Here is a 24,739-nt window from a genome sequence, read left to right as displayed (position 1 = left end):
TTGAGCCGGCTCTATTACATAATGGGAAACAAAAAAATCTAAACAAAAATTTTTTGCGCTTTGCAATATCCATCCTAACCTCCATTTCTCTTTGTCCATCTCCTCCTCCCTTTTTCTGTGCATCACCTAGGTCTGCTTCTCTCTGTCATTGTACCTGTCCCCCCTTTCTATCCATCTCCTTCCTCCCACTCTCTATGTTCATTTCCTCCCCCCTCTCTGTCCACCACACCTCCCCCCCCCCCCCCCCCCCTCTCTGATACTGAGCTTTGATTATTTATGTTGCAAAGGAAACCTTAATAGGAATTTAAGTTGGTTAAAATGAATAGGTAAATTGGTTGGGACCATTGGTACATGGGTTATGGAAGAGACCTTCATAGGTGTTGGATATGTGAGAACAGTAGCTTCAGTGACAACATTTTGCATGGTTCTAATCTGAAAATGGGTAAAATTACTATTTTCAGATGATTCAGATTCTCTGGTAGTATTCTTATCATAAGCTGATAAGTCATAAATACAACTTTCCTGTTTTATGTTTAAACTGATTGCACAATCGGTTTTAACAGCAATATGATGCTGTTTCCTTTTATTGTCTCAACACTCATTCTGTTGTCTACGTTGTGTATATGCTGAGAGATATTTCAATGCCTCATTGGTGGCATTTTTTCCCCCAAAGAAATAAACCATGAACAGAAATCAATCAAATGTTTGCAACTCAGCAAATTACAATGAATTGACATCAGTTCAATCTTTGCAAAACACCGAATATATGATCAACACCGATAACACACTGAAATATTGGTTTCTGTCATATTCATTTTCATAAAATATCTATTTTCAGTGCATAATTTGTTGTTATGAAAACATGCAACAGCATAACTGTTAACCTGAAAGTCACATTTTTTGTTATAAAAAAGTGTGACAGTTCTGTCAAACAAACCATCACATTTCTTTCACTGAGATTTTCACACAAAAATACCGTCTAAATTTCTGACTTTCCTAATGGATTTTCCAAACATTTTTTTCATAAATGCCTTCTGCCGACAATCAGAACACAATACAAAAAGAATAAGCCAAATTGGTCAAGTCGTTCTAAAGTGATGATATTTATACATGCAGCAACTGATTTTTATTCATATAGATTATAAAAATATACACATAAAATTAGATGTGGGTTGGGTTCTTTCTTTAATATAGGTAATAATTCTAGAAGAGTGCTGTGCATTTTCAGAAGAAAAGATGGAATTTTAGTCCAACTTTTTGATAATACACTCCTGGAAATTGAAATAAGAACACCGTGAATTCATTGTCCCAGGAAGGGGAAACTTTATTGACACATTCCTGGGGTCAGATACATCACATGATCACACTGACAGAACCACAGGCACATAGACACAGGCAACAGAGCATGCACAATGTCGGCACTAGTACAGTGTATATCCACCTTTCGCAGCAATGCAGGCTGCTATTCTCCCATGGAGACGATCGTAGAGATGCTGGATGTAGTCCTGTGGAACGGCTTGCCATGCCATTTCCACCTGGCGCCTCAGTTGGACCAGCGTTCGTGCTGGACGTGCAGACCGCGTGAGACGACGCTTCATCCAGTCCCAAACATGTTCAATGGGGGACAGGTCCGGAGATCTTGCTGGCCAGGGTAGTTGACTTACACCTTCTAGAGCACGTTGGGTGGCACGGGATACATGCGGACGTGCATTGTCCTGTTGGAACAGCAAGTTCCCTTGCCGGTCTAGGAATGGTAGAACGATGGGTTTGATGACGGTTTGGATGTACCGTGCACTATTCAGTGTCCCCTCGACGATCACCAGTGGTGTACGGCCAGTGTAGGAGATCGCTCCCCACACCATGATGCTGGGTGTTGGCCCTGTGTGCCTCGGTCGTATGCAGTCCTGATTGTGGCGCTCACCTGCATGGCGCCAAACACGCATACGACCATCATTGGCACCAAGGCAGAAGCGACTCTCATCGCTGAAGACGACACGTCTCCATTCGTCCCTCCATTCACGCCTGTCGCGACACCACTGGAGGCGGGCTGCATGATGTTGGGCCGTGAGCGGAAGACGGCCTAACGGTGTGCGGGACCGTAGCCCAGCTTCATGGAGACAGTTGCGAATGGTCCTCGCCGATACCCCAGGAGCAACAGTGTCCCTAATTTGCTTGGAAGTGGCGGTGCGGTCCCCTACGGCACTGCGTAGGATCCTACGGTCTTGGCGTGCATCCGTGCGTCGCTGCGGTCCGGTCCCAGGTCGACGGGCACGTGCACCTTCCGCCGACCACTGGCGACAACATCGATGTACTGTGGAGACCTCATGCCCCACGTGTTGAGCAATTCGGCGGTACGTCCACCCGGCTTCCCGCATGCCCACTATACGCCCTCGCTCAAAGTCCGTCAACTGCACATACGGTTCACGTCCACGCTGTCGCGGCATGCTACCAATGTTAAAGACTGCGATGGAGCTCCGTATGCCACGGCAAACTGGCTGACACTGACGGCGGCGGTGCACAAATGCTGCGCAGCTAGCGCCATTCGACGGCCAACACCGCGGTTCCTGGTGTGTCCGCTGTGCCGTGCGTGTGATCATTGCTTGTACAGCCCTCTCGCAGTGTCCGGAGCAAGTATGGTGGGTCTGACACACCGGTGTCAATGTGTTCTTTTTTCCATTTCCAGGAGTGTATATTATGTGCTACATCCAATTCTAAATGAAAACAGTTTGCATATATTCTGAAAGATATCACTGCTCGCAAACAGATGTTACAGAGCTGTTTGCATGGAAAGCCAGCAATGGAATGGTTTGTAGGTGAAAAGGGGCTAAGAGTACTTTTTGTAAGTTTGTGTCACAACGAGGAGTTGCCGCCTGATGTTGAGTGGTGCCTCACCACCCTCAGAACAAAGTTTGGGAATGGGGCAAATCCTGCATGCTTCAGTGACCAGCCTAGTATCATCATGGTGAACAGCATTCACTATTTTCAATAACTCCATAGTCAACTTGGGATCATACAGAGATTTGATAAATTTGGTCTGCTTTCCAAGCTCCGGGGCTAACACATTTTAAAATATTTTGAGCTCTGATGCACCTTGCTTACAAATCTTTCAGGCATGGCAGCCAACTAACCGTTTCATCAAAAGCAAGTCACAGAAACTTCACTGATTGTGTAACGTTTAAAATACCAATGACACACACAAATTTTTAGTTGAAAATTTAAGACCTGTTTTAACTGCCCACTCAGTACATATTCTAATTGCCATTTCAGCCACAAGGTGCTACTTATAATGCTGGAAGAAAAGCTAAATTTAAAAAATCGTTAACAAATAGGAAGCATTGGATGAGGGTTACTTAAAATGCTACCTTATGGTAGTAGTATTGTTGACTCTGTGTTGCTCGGAGGGACTTGATATTGTTTTCTTTCTGTGGAAAATGGAGAGCCAAACTACAGTAATGATGCTGTTTCTAGTGTCTGGTCAGGAATAACACAAGTGTTCTGTAATATGATGATCTGCATAAATATGCAGTCTTAAAAGATGTATCAGTTTGGAAATTGTGTAAAAATCATAAATCTTTCATTGCTGCATTACAATCTTGGACAAATCTCACATGAATGAAAGTATCAACACAAAATGCCACACAACACATCACGTCCATCTTTGGTGATCAATTGGCTTTCTTGCACAAGTGTTGGGTCTTGTGGCCATTTCATTCCCAGTAATGCTTTTGTGGATATATGCTCATGATACTGTCATACAGACAGACTAACATTTTGGCCACTGTTGCAAGGCATTTTCTTTAGCATGGTGTGTTTACTATCAAAACAGTGCCACTTTCAGGTCTTATAGAGTGTAATTTCATCATGCTCCAAATGTTTGTTTGTTAAGAATGTCTGTGAATTCTATTTCTGAGTCTATAGCAAGAATGAGGAGGTGGAGACTTACATCCTTTATTGATAGTGCTTATTTTAATTCCTATTGGCTGGTGTAGATGAGTCAGCATGCCATCAGCAATTATGTTTAATTCTAGGCCCTATGGGGCACACTTGCAACTGCTTTTAACCCATAGACCACTTACACTGGTCAGAATATTTGTCTATGTACAAAATGATCATATACACAGCAAAATTTTATTGAATGCTTGCATCTCATGTCTGATAATTACTGATGTGACACATCGTTGGTAGGTGTGTAAATGATTTAGAGTAGCAATTCTCTGTGAAAAGAAAATGGGACACCAGAGTACATTAGTGTTGTTAGGGCCTGACAGAGTACACAATGGGCCTTGTACGGTGTCAGATAATGAGTGATGACTGTGAAGGACACAGAGATGCCGTGTACTAACGGAGACAGTGTTAACACAAACCAGACAGAGTTTGAAAGAGGTCCATTGTGGATCTCTATTTGGCCAGTTGGACTAACCATGCAATACCCAAATTTGAGAGACATTTGGATGTGACGATGGCCCAATGTTGAACTTTCTGGGAACGTGAAGGCTGGCATACTCGTCAAGTTTCTGGTCAACCACATGTGGGCTTCACAAAGAAAGATCACTACATTCTGCACAAACACACTGCAACCCCTCAAAATCTGCACCTTCCATCCAAGAACAAGTAACACACTCCCTGAAACATTCCCAGAGAAGCACCCAGAAGACATGGGCAGTGGTCAGTGTGATTTCCTTCATACATATACAAACCACTGACAGTTCTACATCTACATCTAGATGGATACTCTGCAAATCACATTTAAGTGCCTGGCAGGGGGTTCATCGAACCACCTTCACAATTCTCTATTATTCCAATCTCGTATAGCATGTGGAAAGAACGAACACCCATATCTTTCCGTACGAGTTCTGATTTCCCTTAATTTATCATGGTGATCGTTTCTCTCTATGTAGGTTGGTTTCAACAAAATATTTTCGCATTCGGAGGAGAAAGTTGGTGATTGGAATTTCATGAGAAGATTCTGTCGCCAATGAAAAACGCCTTTCTTTTAATGATAACCAGCCCAAATCCTGTATCATTTCAGTGACACTCTCCCATATTTCACGATAATACAAAACGTGCTGCCCTTCTTTGAACTTTTTCGATATACTCCGTCAGTCCTATCTGGTAAGGATCCCACATCACACAGCAGCAGTATAAAAGAGGATAGACAGGTGTAGAGTAGGTAGTCTCCTTAGGTAGATATGTTACATTTTCTAAGTGTCCTGCCAATAAAATGCAGTCTTTGGTTAGCCTTCCCCACAACACTTTCTATGTGTTCCTTCAAATTTAAGTTGTTCATAATTGTAATTCCTAGGTATTTAGTTCAATTTACGGCCTTTATATTTGACTGATTTATTGTGTAACTAAAGTTTAACAGATTCCTTTTAGCACTCATGTGGATAACCTCACACTTTTCGTTATTTAGGGCGAACTGCCAATTTTCGCACCATTCAGATATCTTTTCTAAATCGCTTTGCAATTTGTTTTGATCTTCTGATGACTCTATTAGTCAATAAACGACAGTGTCAGCTGCAAACAACCTAAGATGGCTGCTCAGATTGTCTCCCAAATCGTTTATATAGATAAGGAGCAGCAAAGAGCCTATAAAACTACCTTGGGGAACACCAGTAATCACTTCTGTTTTACTCGATGGCTTTCAGTCAATTATTAGGAACTGTGACTCTCTGGCAGGATGTCACAAATCCAGTCACATAACTGAAACGATATTCCATAAGCACACAATTTCACAATAAGCCACTTGTGTGGTACAGTGTCAAAAGCCTTCTGGAAATCCAGAAATACAGAATTGATCTGAAATCCCTTGTTAATAGCACTCAACACGTCATGCAAATAAAGAGCTAAATGTGTTTCACAAGAACAATGTTCCCTAAACCCATGTTGACTGTATGTCAATAAACCATTTTCTTCAGGGTAATTCATAATGCTCAAATACAATGTGTGTTTCAGAATCCTGATGCATATCGACATTAATGATATGGGCCTGTAATTAAGTGGATTACTCCTACTACCTTTCTTGAATATTGGTGTGACTTGTGCAACTTTCCAGTTATTGGGTATGGATCTTTTGTTGAGCGAACGGTTGTATATGGTTGTCAAGTATGGAGCTAATGCATTAGCATGCTCTGAAAGGAACCTAATTGGTATACAATCTGGACCAGAAGACTTGCTTTTATTGAGTGATTTAAGTTGTTTCATTACTCCGAGGATATTTACTTCTATGTTACTCATGTTGGCAGCTGTTTTTGATTTGAATTCTGGAATATTTACTTTGTCTTCTTTTGTGAAGGCATTTTGGAAGGCTGTGTTTAGTAACTCTGCTTTGGTACCACTGTCTTCGATAGTATCTCCATTGCTACCACACAGAGAAGGCATTGATTGTTTCTTGCCACTAACATACTTCACATACGACCTGAATCTCTTTGGACTTTCTGCCAAGTTTTGAGACAAAGTTTCATTGTGGAAACTTTTATAAGCATCTCGCATTGAGGTCCACACTAAATTTCAAGCTTCTGTAAAAGACGGCCAATCTTGGGGATTTTGCATCTGTTTAAATTTGGCATGTTTGTTTCATTGTTCCTGCAACAGTGTTCCGACCCATTTTGTGTGCCAAGGAGGATCAGCTCCATCGTTTGTTGATTTATTTGGTAGAAATCTCTCAATTGCTGCCGATACTACTTCTCTGAATTCAAGCGACATCTGGTAAACGCTTATATCATTAATTTGGAAGGAGTGGACATTGTCTCTCAGGAAGGCGTCAAGTGAATTTTTATTTGCTTTTTTGGATAGGTATATTTTTAGTTTATTTTTGGAGGATTTGGGGGTTACAATATTCAGTCTCGCTATGACGACCCTTTGTTCACAAATACCTGTATTCGTTTTGATGCTTGTTATTAACTCAGGATTATTTGTTGCTTAGAGGTCAAGTGTGTTTTCACAACCATTTACTATGCAAGTGGGCTCATGAACTAACTGCTCGAAATACTTTTCAGGGTCAACGAAGGCGCCTGATCCCACCCGTCAGCTTTGACCCGTGACGTAAGGGTGTTATGGTGTGTGACATCATGACGGTGCAGAGTTTAGTTTATGAGTGATCACTGAGAAGGGCATGAAGATGCCATGTACTCATGGACACAATGTTATCAGAAATCAAACAGAGTTTGAAAGGACTCATTTTGGGTCTCCATTTGTCCAGTTAGACTAATCATGCAATATCCTGATTTGAGAGACATTTGGATGTGACAATGGCTCGATGTTGCACTATATACAAATACCGCTCATCAAGGTTCTTGTCAGCCTTGTGAGGCCATCACAAGGAAGGCTCATTACATTCTGTATCAAGCACATTGTAACCCCTTGACTTTTGCACCTGCCATCCAAAAACAAGTAAAGAACTCCCTACAACATACTGTACCATCCCTCTCCATCAGCAGATGGACTTAAGAATTACCATTCCACAGGTTTACTTTAACGCAACGACACAGATGATTGTGTTTGGTGTGGTACCTTGACTGGGAAGCATGGACTGCTGATAAGTGATGTCACACTGTGTTCAGCAATGAATCACAACCCTTCACTACCATGGATGATCACTGTCAGTGATTATGGTGACAACCTGGGGAGAGGTTCCATTGTTTTGGAGAGGCATAACAGTGTCACTCATGACGTCATGGTGTGAGGAGCTATTGCCTATAATTCCAGGATGGGGCTGGTAGTGATTGAGGGAACTCTTATAGCATAATGGTACATCACAGACATCCTGCATCCCATGTGTTACCACCTCTCACACAACAGTAGCATGGTGCCATTTTCAACAGGACAATGCTCATCCACACAGGGCACATTTGCCTATGTGAACTGTCTGCATGATGTTACGATATCCCTGTGCCCAGCAAGATCACCATACTTGTTCCCAATAGAACATTTGAGGAACCGGCTTGGATGTCAACTTCATGATGTCAAGAGCCAGTTATCACGTGTATAGGCCATCATGCTTCAAGAGAGGATTCAATAACTTTTGACAATCTTACAAACAGAATTTGTGCATACACTCACATCAAAGGGGGTGTGACATCATACTGACATGTGGACTCACATTTTCTAGTTCTTTGTTAATTTGACTTGACTGTGTGACAACCGAAATAACTTTACTTACTTTCACAACATGTTATGTTTCATTTAATTACCTCCTCCTTTTCTGTATGCTTCTCTCTCTCTCTCTCTCTCTCTCTCTCTTCTTCTTCTTCTTCTTCTTCTTCTAGGCAACAGAATGTCCATGAATCTTGTACACACAAGCAAAGTCTACATGGGAGTTAGATTTGTGTCTTATACTGTGGTTATGTTAACCACATATAATTTTAAACTACTTTTTACTGCTGGGTCAGGGAATTTTCATCGCCCAGGGACTGGGTGTTGTGCTGTTCTCATCATCACCCTATCATCCTCATTGACTGCAGGTCACCAAACTGGCATCCGGCGAACAGTCTGCCCGATGGGGGGCCCTAGCCATATGATTAAATAAATAAATTGAATAAAAATATATGCTAAATAATTATTTTTTTCTTTATGTAAATTGAAGATGGGAAGGGAAAGGAAAGGGAGTACTGATGTCAGCTGCATTGGGACTTTATGTGGAATCAATGGAGATGAGCAAAAATGTGTGCTGGACCAGCATCCTAACCTGTGATCTCCTGCTTACATAGGCAGTTGTGTTAACCACTGCACCACCCTAACACGGTGTTTATTGTGTGGACTATCTCGGCATGGCTCTTGGCCGACCCACATTTGCGCGTAGAGCCACCTATCCGCAGTGCCTGTCCATGTCTCCCCATGCTCGCTATACTGAGACTTCCACAGGATATTGGACGTAATTGTGTATCCGCACAGAGGGTGGTGGCTTCATTGCCCATTGAGGTGAATCAATTACAGGAAAGCATGGTATCTTGCTCTTTTGGACATGTCCGAAAGAACAGACACCATGCATTCTTATAATGATACAAGTTTTTCTTTACCTGTATTAACCAAGAACATAATTTCATGAAGCTAAACTACGTGTAAGTAGAGAAAATTAGCTAGCTTTTCAATTTGCAGATGAAAACAATCAAATTTCATCCACTACCAAACAGGTTGTTTACACTCAACCTCCTGATAATTCCTGTTGCGCATCTAGTCTTCACAAAATTTCAAGTGTCTTTACTTTCTTCTTCAACAATAGTTTGATAAGATACTAATTATTCCCAATTGCACATGTTTTGTCCATCATGTTTCTTGTCATTACTCAATATACATGACACATACTAATGACAAAAGAAACTCACGCTAAATTTTAAAATATATTTTACATGTAGATCTATAGCCTATAAGAAACAACCTGACTGCCTTTATTTTTAAAGGAAAGCCATCAGAAATTGGACTTGTGGCAGATATGGACAATGTTGGAGGATGTGATTCAACATCTACAGTGAGAGGGAACAACATGAAAGCTGCAGCTGTAATGTGCCAAAGTGCACAAGAAGCGGCTTTTCTTTCAACTCCATCTCGAGTTTCATTTGGCTGCAGAGAGGATATTAGCCCGTATGCTACTTTCCTGGTTCCCAACCATATCAACATTGATGGTTCAGATAAAGGATCCCCATTATCATCAGATCAATGTTTTCATTACCAGCCTTCTGAAAGAGTGAGTATTAACTGTGAACTTGTTTTATAGTTTCTAATTCCACTGCAAACACAAATGAAATAAGAATAAAATGTAACAGTTATTGAAAATTAAGAAACAAATGTGTATTTTCGAAGTACAAGGAGACAACTGGTTGCTCAGTAGTTACTACCAGGAGCCAAAGTTCTAGTACTGTAAGTAGATTTAAAAATAGAAAATGTTAGTGTTGTAGGTGCCATGACATCAGCTTATCGCTATTATCAGTATACTATCTCTGCTGCAATTACAATGTCAGTGTTAATGCAGTATGTATGGGGTTATGGTAAAATGAGACTGGTTACTGTTCAACAGATGTACAGTTACCTATACGGCAAACATACTGTAAATTATTTTTTTCGCCTTAGATGTTTTGCATTAGTGATAAAGCACCATTACTGGTGACTGGAATTTACTGCTCCCTTTCACATGTTATGATAACAACTCGTTTTTTCCTCTTCTTGTAAACACAGGTTGGAATCAAAAACTTGGTTTGACTTTCCCTACTCATTTTCCTACTCACTTTTAGAACCCCACTTTTCATTGAACAGTATTTAGTTTTCATAATTAAATTAATTAAAACTTCCAGTCTATTAGTTATTTAGTTTTTATATGCCCCTGTGCTTAAATTTGTAAACCTTCGTGTTATACATATCTTCACACAAATTGTAATGTGGCTGTACTTGTGTGTGAACGTTATGGTCTGCAGCATATAGTACTTTGTGTACTGTTTTTATTTCTCCCCTTGCGTTTTCCACTTGTGAATGATGTAGCCTACACAAGATCAACTGTCAGTCAGCTTTCATATGAGTTCAAGTTTCTCTTATTTTACTGACGTGGTCATTTTATGAGATGTGTGTAGGTGGAATAATATATTGATAATTCTTCTTGCAATATATATTCCTCAAACATGCAACATATATTCCTCAAACATCAACAATCAACCATTACTGAGCTTGGACACAGGATTAGCCAAGGGTGAGCTTCTTAGAGGAAGATGTACTTTCTTTTTTTTTTTATACAAAGTTGACTATGGGACCATCCTAATCAGTTTACCTGAAGACAGTGCCCAGTGAGCCAACTTTGACACATTTTTTAATTCTCTGCAGCCACTTTGTGATATTTTTACGGAAATCATTTGACCTGCCTATTAAGATTATCAATTTGATATAAATTAATGGTCATGGCCAATTGCTTTTGTTTCCGATATTTCTGATAATAAGGGACTTGATTCAATGAAGTTCTTTCTTTTTCACTTTAGGGACTAATGAGCTTCATTATTCCATAATTGTAGTACTAATAACACTATTACTTTACTGTTGTCACTGTTTCTTGTCTTCCACATTTGACAGTTTTTGATCATGAGACATTTTTGTTATGATGTTCTTTCAGAAGTAAAATCTGTTGTTGTGAGTAAACAGCACAGAGTCTTCATTTATTCCTTTTGCAATCACATTTGCTGTATCTCAATCAGAGCCTCCAGTTTCAACAAATTAAAACTTTTGTATGTAACCATACCAACACTGCAACTTAGATGCACAGATTTAATTGTTTGTCAGAAGTTGATTGTATCTACTGTCTAGACTTTTGATAAAGCAAATACGAATGGAAAACCCTTTGTTATTTAGAACCAAAATGATTCTTTGGCCTGCTTTCCTCATATCTAATATTTTGTCTTCAGATGTACTTTCATATGCCTGTGATGATATTTCACTCCCTATTTATTTAGTGCAGTATATTCATCTTTCAGCACTTCTTCCTGAAGTAGTAAAACTTCATTTTGATAGTTTAAGCATTTGGACTAAATACTGCTCCAGAGAATGTACTTTATATTTTCTTTCAGTTTCAGATGTTTCTTTCTTTACTTTTTATTGACTGTACATTTTTTCAATATGCATCTCCCCTACAGCATGAAATAAATACATTTTTTCATAAGAATTTCCAAATGGCCACCATTTAAACATTTGAGTAAGCACTAGGAAATGATAACTCTTGTGCCTAGTACATAAGACTGTGAACTTTTTGCTATTTGTCTTTCAAATTTACATTTTTTGGCATCTGAATCCTCTTTTCTAATGGCAGTAGCAGATGTTAAAGTATATGCAACACAATATCATGTGTGCACTTAGTAGTCACCTAATAGTAAACTGGGAAGAACACATTCATTCATTCAGAATGAGATACTATTTATAAGATCTTCTTAGTTTACAAGCAGTTTCATTTAAAATGATCAGACTGTGTGATGTTACTTGTTGGTGCTGCTGACACTGCCATATGCCACTGTCAGATGACTCAGTCAAATAGCTCTCTTACAAGTAATATTTTCCTTGGTGCCATTCTATGTGAAGTCACCCAATATGGATGGTTCTACCAAACAGACCATCTACAAATTTAATGAAAATTGTGCAGAATTTACCTGCATGAACTTCTGTCAATCTTTAGTTCTGTTTGTAACTCAGTAGCCTATTGGTACTCGTGCTAAAGCCATTTTCACAAGGGCTACTTAATCTATTTCACTGACAACACTTGAGGAATTAAGGTCAAAATTAATTTTTTCTTGGATGTATTCTACTTCTTCTTCATTTATTTGATTGGCTGCTTGCAACACACACAATTAAGAAATTGCCTGTTTGCAAGGCCAGTCGATCTGAGAACATTTTTCCACACAAACGACTTATCATTTGGCAGCCCCCTTCTTCCCCATTTCCCACATATCTTTCACTCATGTCAGTTTTTGCTACTAACTGTGATACAAATGTATATAAATCCTGCATGTAGGTGCCACAGGTGCCCTCACAGCTTGGCATCCCAAGCAGCCACTACTACTTGTTTTATGTCCTGTATCTTACAGTTGTGGTGCCTCTGGTACCCTTCTTAGCTTGATACCCCAAGCAGTGATCACTTGAGCCTTAAAACTGGCCCTGTTTAATTGTGTTAGATTGCTCCAATTCTCTACAATCAAGTCCACCAGCTGTTGTAATTTTCAAGATTTAAATTTTCACTCTGCAGTGGACTGTGTGCTGATATGAAACTTCCTGGCACATTAAAACTGTGTGCCAGATTGAGATTCAAACTCACAACCTTTACCTTTTACAGGCAAGTGCTCTGCCAAAGAGCTAGCCAAGCACAACACATGACCTCTCCCCGACTGTGGCTGAGCAATATCTCTGCAATATCCTTTCTTTCAGGAGAGCAGTCCTGCATATTTTGCACAACAACTTCTGTGAAGTTTAGAAGGTAGGATATGAGGTACTGGCAGAAGTAAAGCTGTGAGGATGGGTCGTGTGCTGTTCATGGGTAGCTCAGATGGTAGAGCACTTTCCTGCGAAAGGCAAAGGTTCCGATTTTGAGTCTAGGTCTGCAACACAGTTTTAATCTGCCAAGAAGCTTCATTTTGCCATTTTATTAATAACTACATCACCAATCTCATGCATCTTTAGGTGCTATACCAAAGGCTGATTTATTGGGGTTGTTAGAAATCTTGATCACATCACCCTCACCTAATTCACATCTGGGATGTTCTCGTTATGGAAATTTTTTTTAGTTTATGGGCACAGTTCTTGTGCTGGTTTTTTATCAGACATACATTTTAGGTGATGAGCCACATCTAAATCAGCTGAGGTGAGCACAGCCATATTCATATTTCTGAGTCTTTTTGCCAAACTGCATACAGTATGATCTTTCTAAAAATTAATACATGTGTATGAACAGTGCCTCATGATGAAAACATAGCTGGTTATTTTACCCAACATAAACCATTTTATTGATTTGAAGCTACTGTTCTTTAAAAGAGTGGTTTTAGGGCTTTTACTCCTGTGCAGTGGTAAACAGTCAAATGGCACAGATAACTGTTAACATTTCAAAGCTGCAAGCTTATAACTGATTATTCCCTACATGCTAGGCAGCAACTTGTCTTGGAATCCTGAACATATTTTTACTTGCCTGATAAAAATAGTGAAAGCACTCAGAAGACATGTTCAGATTTCAATGTAACTTCGTACAAGCATACACCATTGGTGGGTATGTAAATGATTAGTTCTCTGTGACATTTACATCAGCCACTTGAGAGCATTAGTGTTGTTGATGTTAAATGTTGTTACCAGGGTATATAAAGGGTGTGGACACTTTGAAGGACAGAGATGTTGTGTACTATGTTATCAATACCTGGCAGTGTTTGAAATTGCAGCTCTCCATTTGCCTGGCTGGTAGATTTTGCAATATCCAGACCTGCAGAGCATTCAAATGTGACAATCACCCCATGCAGGACAGCATCAAAACATGAGGGCAGACATACTCATTAAGGCTCCTGTTGACAACATCTGATGACCAGAAAGGAGAATCACCATATTGTGCACAAAGCAAATTGTAATCCCTTCCATCTGTATCTGTCATCTGAGAACAAGTAATGATCTCTCTGCAACATTCTGTGTGATCCCACACTATTGGTTGGAGACTAACAGTAACCAGAGAAGAATACTACTATCCCATGAGTACAGTGTTCTTAACACCATAAAACAAACAGCTGTGTTTGGACTGTTGCTGTGACTCAGAACTGCTGATGAATGGCATTGTATTGCGTGCATCAATTAATCACAGATCTGTCCAGATGATGCTGAGTATGGCAGCAACCTGAAAAAAAGTTCCATTCTTCCAATTTTTAAGAGAGGCTTTAGCATGACGATGTGGGAAGCCATCAGGGTGACTTCAGGTCACAGTTGGTAGTAACTGAGGGAACTCAGATGGCACAATGGTATGTCATGGACATCTTCCATCGTCATGAGTTATCTCTCATGCAAAACTACCATGGTGCCATTTTTCAACAGGACAATGCTCATTCACACATCTCTAACAGCTATCAGCATGATGCTGAGGTCCTCTTGTGGCCAGAGGAATTCCCACATATGTCCTTAATAAAACACCTGTGGGACCAGCTCAGAAGTCAACTTCATCCTTGTCCCAGTATCCATGACATCGAGGAACCATTACAACAGTTATGATCCAGCTTGTCTCAGGACAGGATACAGTGGTTTTATGACACCCCTCCCAAATGAATTAGTGCTTGCATCCAAGACAAAATGATGCACTGTAATACTGATAAGTGGACTCATACTGCCAAGTTCTTTCTAAATTTGATTCAATACTGCAATCACCAAAATACATCACATACCCTCTCAACCCATTAAGCTTCATTTTGTTTCCTCCTCCCCTTCTGGGCACCCAAGTTTTTTGTCAGGCAGTGTAGTTCAATGTAATTCAACAAGGAGCACACAATGCATTAATCTTCCAATCATAATTTGAAAGAGGGAAAAAAAATTTTATTCTTCACTAAACTAAAAAAAGTATTTAAATTCACTGATGAAACACCAAAATTTAAGCCTAATTTCTGCACCTTAACTGAGATGACATCAAAATAGAAACAGAAGTTTCTGATAGATTTAAATGTTTTGTTTTCAGTGGTGTACACAATAAAAAATCAGGTTTGTCGGTTTTAAGATATGTAGTGTCACAAATGGGGACAGTTTGGTACATGCAGTATTTTTTGTAACCTTGAAAGCTGATTGTGAATACCTTTGCACTAAAGTTCATGAATCACTAGTCTTCTGACAGGCAGCAGACAGACAATGCGCTGACAAATGATCATGTTTCACTTGCATTTTACTCACTTCCATTAGGTACATTCTGTACAAATTCCAATAAAACTGGAGACGGCCAAGCCAAGAGTCACAGGTCATTTTACTATAAATCATTAATCTACCTTGAAGTCTCTTGACTGGTGAGGAAATACCTGACAGTACAAGTGTCTGCTTGGTACAAATTTTATATTTTGTGAGGTATCATTTCAATGGTTACCACAGTTTCCTTACTTCCTAACTTTCATTTCTAAGTCCACAGTTAAAAATACAATGACAGGCAGATTTCTGTGGTAAACCAGTGAAATCATCTCTCTCTCTCTCTCTCTCTCTCTCTCTCTCTCTCTCTCTCTGTGTGTGTGTGTGTGTGTGTGTGTGTGTGTGTATGTGTGTGTGTGTGCATGCGAGTGTGTGTGTGTTTGTTTATATAATGTAGCAGCCAGGTTGGTGACTGCTACAGTCACCCAAGGATAGCACCTGACCATCAAGATGTTTAGTATAGGTGACCTCGGAAAATGGGTAATGCCAGACCTGTGGCAATGGGAACCCAGAGAATGACTTCGGGTGACAGCCTTTATAGGCAGCTTGTTATTTACAGCAAAGTCAGCTGGCATCTGTAGTCAGGAAAAGCTGAGGTGTAAAATGCGATTTCGGCAATGTTGGTGGCAGCCGTCTGGAACAGCCTTGCTGAGATAGTGGAATCAGTATAGCCTGACACAGAGAAGTGGACGGCAGCAGAGAAGTGTGCCAGCAGTCTGGGAGATGGCAGGCGAGATTCTATGTGCATAGGTTGAACCCAGGATCCCCGGAGACAGTGGACTGCACAGCACTGGTATGTGGTGAATGGTCCCACTGGGCTGGACTAAGTTCAGTGCCTGAGAGCCTCAGGCTAATGGGTGTTAGCAGGCCAAACACTGTGCCTAGCAGCCAGCATTGACAGCGGAGGCAGCCAGTTGGGGTGGAGATGCATCAGTGCTGAGGCTGGTGTAGAAATCAGGACCACAGCTCCAGAGCTGAAGCACAGCCTATTTTTCTCCAGTGCAAGTGATGTTTGGCAGGACTTGAAGGCCTAAATATATTTGTATGATCAGTGTTGTGCAAAAAAGCACTGCTTGTTGTCTTGTATGCCTGAAAAGTGCTGACTCAGACAGTGCATGTGGGATAAGCTGGCCTGTCTTAAGACAGGATACAAATGCTGCTTTAGCAGTATGTCAGTGTCTTCCAACGACTTCTGTAGCAGGTAGCACACTTGTGCACCAGCTAAGACAATGTTGCAACCATTTCTCCCCTTTTGGGGGGACAGTACACAATGTTGTTCGTAAAAGATTGAGACAATGGGCGTACAAACTGTAGCTTCATTACAAAATCAAGTTAGAAGACAGGCTATGATGGAAGGCACTTCTGTAGACAATTCTGGAAAAAATGGGTGACAACGATGCATTCCCAGTTTTGCCTGTTTCTCGGACAAGGCCACATTCCATATTTCTGACACAGTAAACATGCACAACTGCCGCATATGGGGAAGTGAATCCCCACATGGTGATAAGAGCGTGAATCACCTTCTCTGAAAGTGAATGCGTGGCATGCATTGTTGAAAGACTGGACTACGTCATAGGCCCATTCTTCTTCACAGAGCCTACAGTTAACGCAAAAGCGTAGATATGTTGAAGCTATATGCCATGCCACAACTTCCTCGTGATGTTACCTTTCAACAAGATGGTGCACCATGACATTTAGCAGACACTGTGAGGGATATCTTCGATCATGAGGTCCCAGATTGCTGGATTGGGCCCCTAGAAGCCCAGACATTTTGCCACTTGATTTTTTTCTGTGGGGCTTTATCAAGAATCAAGCATACCAGGTACCAGTTCATGACTACCAGATCTGCTTCATCACAGTTGTGCAGCTATTGCAAATGTGATGCTTGCAACGCTGCAGAGAGCTTGGAGAGAATGAATACAGATTAGATGTGTATCACACCACTAATAGTCTGCATATTGAAAGTATTACATGTGTAACAAAACATTTTGAGTTACCAAACTTGTAGAAATATACCATCAATAAATATCTCAATTACTTCTCAAGTTGCTACATTTTATATAATTATATGTTTAACATGGACACCTTGTACTTACTGGGAGTGCCAGGCAGGCAGGCCTGGAGCCCCCACTGCTGTTTAATGGTGGATTACTATTCCCCTCCTTTGACCCTCAATCACATCTCTTATTAGTTTTCTGCCTGCAATTCCCAATGCCCTACTTGCCCACATTTCTTACACTGTGGCTAAAGGCACTCTCACCATATGTGGCCTGACCACCCACAATAGTAACACTTGACTGCTGCAGAATATACTCTACTTCTATCGTGAACTTGCGTCACTGCATCAGCTTCTTTCAATGCTGCTGCAATTCCCATGGCTTCAGTAAAATTCTCAGGGAACACAGCCCTTACTTTCCTTGACACATCAGAAGGTGGCACCACAAAAATGCATTTAATGTGCTCTGCTCTGCCTCTTGCAGAAGGACCATGTTTGTGTCATTGCACCTGTTTGTATCATTGCTGTCTGTTAACACATATGTGTTGACAAATAATGTTTTAATCCTTTTCTCCATAATACCTACAGCCATTCTTCTATTGTAACAACCCAGCACTCAGGACTCTCTAAGGTCATTGCATTCCATTAACTCCTCATTAAACATTACATATCCCTTAGTATAAGCCCCGTGGTTTAGGGGTAGCATCTTTGATTCATAATCAAAATGTCTTCGGTCCCGGGTTCGATCCCTGCCACTGCCTAAATTTTGATAAATAATCAGCATTGGTGGCTGAAGACTTCCGGCATAAGAAGTCAGCCTTATTCTGCCAACGGCCTTGTCAAAGTGGGTGGAGGAGCGGATAGAGGTTCAGGCCACTCTCTTGTCCTAGGGGTGGGAAATTGCCCCTAAAGGTGGAAGAATCAGCAATGATCAACGACATGAGGATGCAGAAGGCAATGGAAACCACTGCATTAAAGACACGTAACGTGTATCCACAGGACATGTGGCCTGTAATTGAAGAAGTGTCATGATGATCTCTCCATTGGCAAAAGATTCCGGAATAGTCCCCCATTCAGATCTCCGGGAGGGGACTGCCAAGGGGGAGGTTACCATGAGAAAAAGTTGAATAATCAACGAAAGGATAACGTTCTACGAGTCGGGGCGTGGAATGTCAGAAGCTTGAACGTGGTAGGGAAACTAGAAAATCTGAAAAGGGAAATGCAAAGGCTCAATCTAGATACAGTAGGGGTCAGTGAAGTGAAGTCGAAGGAAGACGAGGATTTCTGGTCAGATGAGTATCGGGTAATATCAACAGCAGCAGAAAATGGTATAACAGGTGTAGGATTCGTTATGAATAGGAAGGTAGGGCAGAGGGTGTGTTACTGTGAACAGTTCAATGACCGGGTTGTTCTAATCAGAATCGACAGCAGACCAACACCAACAACGATAGTTCAGGTATACATGCCGACGTCGCCAGCTGAAGATGAACAGATAGAGAAAGTGTATGAGGATATTGAAAGGGTAATACAGTATGTAAAGGGGGACGAAAATCTAATAGTCATGGGCAACTGGAATGCAGTTGTAGGGGAAGGAGCAGAAGAAAAGGTTACAGGAGAATATGGACTTGGGACAAGGAATGAAAGAGGAGAAAGACTAATTGAGTTCTGTAACAAGTTTCAGCTAGTAATAGCTAATACCCTGTTCAAGAATCACAAGAGGAGGAGGTATACTTGGAAAAGGCCGGGAGATACGGGAAGATTTCAATTAGATTACATCATGGTCAGACAGAGATTCCGAAATCAGATACTGGATTGTAAGGCGTACCCAGGAGCAGATATAAGACTCAGATCACAATATAGTATTGATGAAGAGTAGGCTGAAGTTCAAGACATTAGTCAGGAAGAATCAATACGCAAAGAAGTGGGATACGGAAGTACTAAGGAATGACGAGATATGTTTGAAGTTCTCTAACGCTATAAATACAGCAATAAGGAATAGTGCAGTAGGCAGTACAGTTGAAGAGGAATGGACATCTCTAAAAAGCGCCATCACAGAAGTTGGGAAGGAAAACATAGGTACAAAGAAGGTAGCTGCGAAGAAACCATGGGTAACAGAAGAAATACTTCAGTTGATTGATGAAAGGAGGAAGTACAAACATGTTCCGAGAAAATCAGGAATACAGAAATACAAGTTGCTGAGGAATGAAATAAATAGGAAGTGCAGGGAAGCTAAGACGAAATGGCTGCAGGAGAAATGTGAAGACATCGAAAAAGATATGATTGTCGGAAGGACAGACTCAGCATACAGGAAAGTCAAAACAACCTTTGGTGACATTAAAAGCAACGGTGGTAACATTAAGAGTGCAACGGGAATTCCACTGTTAAATGTAGAGGAGAGAGCAGATAGGTGGAAAGAATACATTGAAAGCCTCTATGAGGGTGAAGATTTGTCTGATGTGATAGAAGAAGGAACAGGAGTCGATTTAGAAGAGATAGGGGATCCAGTATTAGAATCGGAATTTAAAAGAGCTTTGGAGAACTTACGGTCAAATAAGGCAGAAGGGATAGATAACATTCCATCAGAATTTCTAAAATCATTGGGGGAAGTGGCAACAAAACGACTATTCACGTTGGTGTGTAGAATATATGAGTCTTGCGACATACCATCTGACTTTCGGAAAAGCATCATCCACACAATTCTGAAGACGGCAAGAGCTGACAAGTTTGAGAATTATTGCACAATCAGCTTAACAGTTAATGCATCGAAGCTGCTTACAAGAATAATATACAGAAGAATGGAAAAGAAATTTGAGAATGCGCTGGTGACGATCAGTTTGGCTTTAGGAAAAGTAAAGGGACGAGAGAGGCAAATCTGACATTACGGCTAATAATGGAAGCAAGGCTAAAGAAAAACCAAGACACTTTCATAGGATTTGTCGACCTGGAAAAAGCGTTCGACAATATAAAATGGTGCAAGCTGTTCGAGATTCTGAAAAAAGTAGGGGTAAGCTATAGGGAGAGACGGGTCATATACAATATGTACAACAACCAAGAGGGAATAATAAGAGTGGACGATTAAGAACGAAGTGCTCATATTAAGTAGGGTGTAAGACAAGGCTGTAGCCTTTCGCCCCTACTCTTCAATCTGTACATCGAGGAAGCAATGATGGAAATAAAAGAAAGGTTCAGGAGTGGAATAAAAATACAAGGTGAAAGATATCAATGATACGATTCGCTGATGACATTGCTATCCTGAGTGAAAGTGAAGAAGAATTAAATGATCTGCTGAACGGAATGAACAGTCTAATGAGTACACAGTATGGATTGAGAGTAAATCGGAGAAAGACGAAGGTAATGAGAAGTAGTAGAAATGAGAACAGCGAGAAACTTAACATCAGGATTGATGGTCACGAAGTCAATGAAGTTAAGGAATTCTGCTACCTAGGCAGTAAAATAACCAATGACGGACGGAGCAAGGAGGACATCAAAAGCAGACTCGCTATGGCAACAAAAGGCATTTCTGGCCAAGAGAAGTCTACTAATATCAAATACCGGCCTTAATTTGAGGAAGAAATTTCTGAGGATGTACGTCTGGAGTACAGCATAGTATGGTAGTGAAACATGGACTGTGGGAAAACCGGAACAGAAGAGAATCGAAGCATTTGAGATGTGGTGCTATAGACGAATGTTGAAAATTAGGTGGACTGATAAGGTAAGGAATGAGGAGGTTCTATGCAGAATCAGAGAGGAAAGGAATATGTGGAAAACACTGATAAGGAGATGGGACAGGATGATAGGACATCTGCTAAGACATGAGGGAATGACTTCCATGGTACTAGAGGGAGCTGTAGAGGGCAAAAACTGTAGAGGAAGACAGAGATTGGAATACGTCAAGCAAATAATTGAGGATGTAGGTTGCAAGTGCTACTCTGAGATGAAGAGGTTAGCACAGGAAAGGAATTCGTGGCAGGCCGCATCAAACGAGTCAGTAGACTGATGACCAAAAAAAAAATCCCTTAGTGTCCCCAATAAAAATGTAATTTATTCATATTTAAGATATAAAAGTTGCAACATAGTGATTGTTAACATGTTATCCACAAATGTCAATATATCCTCCCCAGCTTTACCAGAAAAAGGAGAGACTAAGCCACAAGTGTTAGCAGCTAGGAAGGGTATTAACATACTGGATGCAGACTCTTCCCTCTTATCTTCTTTCAATGCCTCTAAATGCTTGCATAATTCTGTATGGTCTGCTGCATCTTCAACACTTGATATAGTAAGGCACGAGTGGATTTTGCAGTAGTATCCTTCCCCCCCCCCCCTCCCCCCTCACCCTCCCCGCAGTTTGGAGCTTGCAAAGCCAGTGCCTACAATAACAGGGAAGATATTCAATAGGAAAGGAATCAACAACAAAACTACCAGTGTGAAAAACATTGCACTGCACTCACTGTGCTGGAGTGTCATTGTAGACAATTGCCTCACAACGTTGTTCACTGTTTTCTGGCAGTAGTCTAAGGCACTGCAGTCATGGACTGTGCGGCTGGTCCCGGCGGAGGTTTGAGTCCTCCCTCGGGCATGGGTGTGTGTGTTTCTCCTTAGGATAATTTAGGTTAAGTAATGTGTAAGCTTAGGGACTGATGACCTTAGCAGTTAAGTCCCATAAGATTTCACACACACTGTACTTCTGTAAGCAGACTTTAGCAGTCTGGGTTGCCGGCAGCAATGTAATCACCCAAGTACACACAGAAGGCCACGAGATTTTCAGAGTGTTGATTATGGGTATCCTGAGGAAATGGGTAATGCCAGAGCTGTGGAAATGGTGAAGCTAGAGAATGATCTCAGGTCATAGAAAGTTTTTATTGGCATTCATTCTTGACAGCACAGTCAGTTAGTACCCCTAGTCAAGAGCAACTGAAGTGATAGAATGTATCATCAGTAGTGCTGGTGGCAGCCTTGCTGAGTTGGCAGGGTCAACACAGCAAACTCCAGAGAAAGCCAGATTTGGCATGACCTGGTTTGAACCTGGGATCTCCAGAGACGGTGGAGTGCTACGTGCTGGTGTGTGCTGAATGACTGCACTGGAGTCTGCCCAGTCTGTTACGTGACAGTATTATGCTACCTGATGCTAGCAGGCCCATGACTGTCTCTAGCATCTGGTGTGGACTGAGATGGCAGCTGGTTGGCATGGAGACTGCATCAGTGCTGAGACTGGAGTCAAAGCACAACTGAAAGCAAAGCGTAGCACTATGCATCATGTTAGAAGCCCAGCCTGATGTCAGGGCATGACAAGTCTAATGTTGTGAGGTGAGGGACATGTCCCCAGTGCAAATGATCTTCTGCAGGGCTTGGAGGCCTAAGTATAGCTGTTCAGACAATACTGTTGTGACAAAAAGCTCTGCTTGTTGTCGCTTACAATGAGATGAGCTGTTCCAGGTGGTGTACATGTAGAGCAAGCTGGACTGTCGTAAGGCATCTTGTGACGTGCAGGACTTAAGCTAGCAGTATGACAGGACAGTGCCTGCCACTGGATTTTCTTAACTGGCAGCCCACCGGGGTGGCCTGCTCCAGCCAAGTGTGGAGTAAGCTGAGGTGGCTACAAGAAATGAAATATCTAGTAGTTTCACAGACAAAAGATTGCAACATGTGTGACATATATGAATGTGTGGTGTCTGTTCTTTTGAGCATGTCAAAAAGAACAGAACACCATACAGAATCTGCAGCTTGGATAAATAATGAATTCCTTCCTTTTCCTTTCCTTTCTCCCCCCTATACATTCAATTTACATAATGTGTGATACAGTCAGACTATAGAAAAATCAACCAAGGACATGAGGAACAGATCTTTAATAATGAAAGTATATCAAATAAGTTCCTTGTGATCATTCTACAGGATGTTTTTTTAGGATATATCTCCAGGCAATACTTATATTTTGTGTACAAGTCACTGTTTTTGGAATAATGCTTATGTTTTGACACTAGAACTTGTAATTATGTGTGCAGTTATGGTTTAATATAACTGGGAGAGCTCCCTACAATTACTTGATGATAATGAAGAAAATCAGTATTATCACGTAATTTGAGGATGCTTTTAAGTAGCTCTCATAAACCTGTATCATGACCTTTGACATACTCTACAAATAAACAGCAATAACAATAATAATAATAATTGTTATTATTGTAGTTATTTTTATTTATAATTTATAATTAGATCTCACAAAGGTACTACACAGTGTCCAGTATTCATAAAATTTCGCTGGGGTTTTACAGAGTAGTAGCAGCATTCAGTCAGTCCAGATGAAAATACCTAGTAGAACAAGATCTGAAAACGAAGTTGTTGACTGGATCCCACTCCACAGCCTACATCAGTCTAACAGGTACTGAGTCTGGAGTAGCTTGTGCCTTGTTGGCTCCAGATTTTCATCTGCTGACAACAGTGTTTAGTGTTTGTGACCATGGAAGAGAATATAAGTACAAATAGTAACCGTAAAATATTCAAGTGCCTTCAGAGACAACAGAAGCAGAAGAGGAGAAAAGATTTTTATATTGTATCAAAAATAACACACTATACATTATAAAGAATAAATATTTTTGAATCATTGTTACTGTGTGACATATGACATTTGCACACATTTTAAGAATTATAATGTGTCAAATACTTGGTGTCAAGTTTCATCTAAGCATTAACTTGTCTTGGTACCACTGTAAACTTGTGTCTACTAACAAAAGGTTATATTTTATATGTGACTCTGACATTTTATACCATATTATTGATAATACGCTATTGTAAATGTTTGTATTATGATCACATGTTCTGTTACTTTCTCAATAGTCTCACAGGAGATAAAATGCCGAAATGTGATTTAAATTTTAAAAACCTGCTGATGTAATTTACCAGTGGTATTAATAAGTATGTGATATTAACTTTCTTTCAGGACTGTAAGTCTCCATAACATGAACCCATATTTTAAGGCTTGTATGGTGACATTTTCTCATGCTTTCATTTTATAATAAAATTGATGAACAATAAATCACGGAACATGATTGATGACTGCTCATTTTTTACTTTCCCACTTACAAGAATTAAACATTGCAGCTACAGTAATGAAAAGGGATATACATGAAATAAAGGAAAGGCTACCACTCACCTACTGCTGATGGATGTGGGGTGCACAGAAACTCATAAAAGGAAAGGCAACCACTCACCTATAGCTGATGGATGTGGGGTGCATAGGAATCCACATAAGAAAACAGTATTTTATACTACTTTCCGAGCTCTTGATCTTTCTCTAGTAGAAGTAAACATATCTACACACACAACACAGACACTCAAAAGCACATGCCCATGGCCATGCCAATCTAAAATTAAGAGGAGTTAAAC

The 24,739-nt window shown here is 40.6% G+C and overlaps 1 protein-coding gene across 1 annotated transcript in view; it reads left to right on the top strand.

The window, feature by feature from the left end:
• The window catches only part of LOC124594067 (Down syndrome cell adhesion molecule-like protein Dscam2), a 198,161-nt gene extending 174,277 nt beyond the window's left edge, over window positions 1–23,884 (top strand). Inside the window, exons 21-22 of the mRNA XM_047132417.1 lie at window positions 9,399–9,682; window positions 23,629–23,884. Coding sequence (XP_046988373.1) covers window positions 9,399–9,682; window positions 23,629–23,742 — 398 coding nt within the window. The 3' untranslated portion in view covers window positions 23,743–23,884. The remainder of the gene's footprint in view (window positions 1–9,398; window positions 9,683–23,628) is intronic.
• The last annotated feature ends 855 nt before the right edge of the window (window positions 23,885–24,739 follow it).

The sequence above is a fragment of the Schistocerca americana genome, chromosome 2, assembly GCF_021461395.2.
Source record: "Schistocerca americana isolate TAMUIC-IGC-003095 chromosome 2, iqSchAmer2.1, whole genome shotgun sequence".
Classification (NCBI taxonomy): Eukaryota; Metazoa; Arthropoda; class Insecta; order Orthoptera; family Acrididae; genus Schistocerca; species Schistocerca americana.
This window is presented reverse-complemented; position numbering and strand designations above follow the sequence as displayed.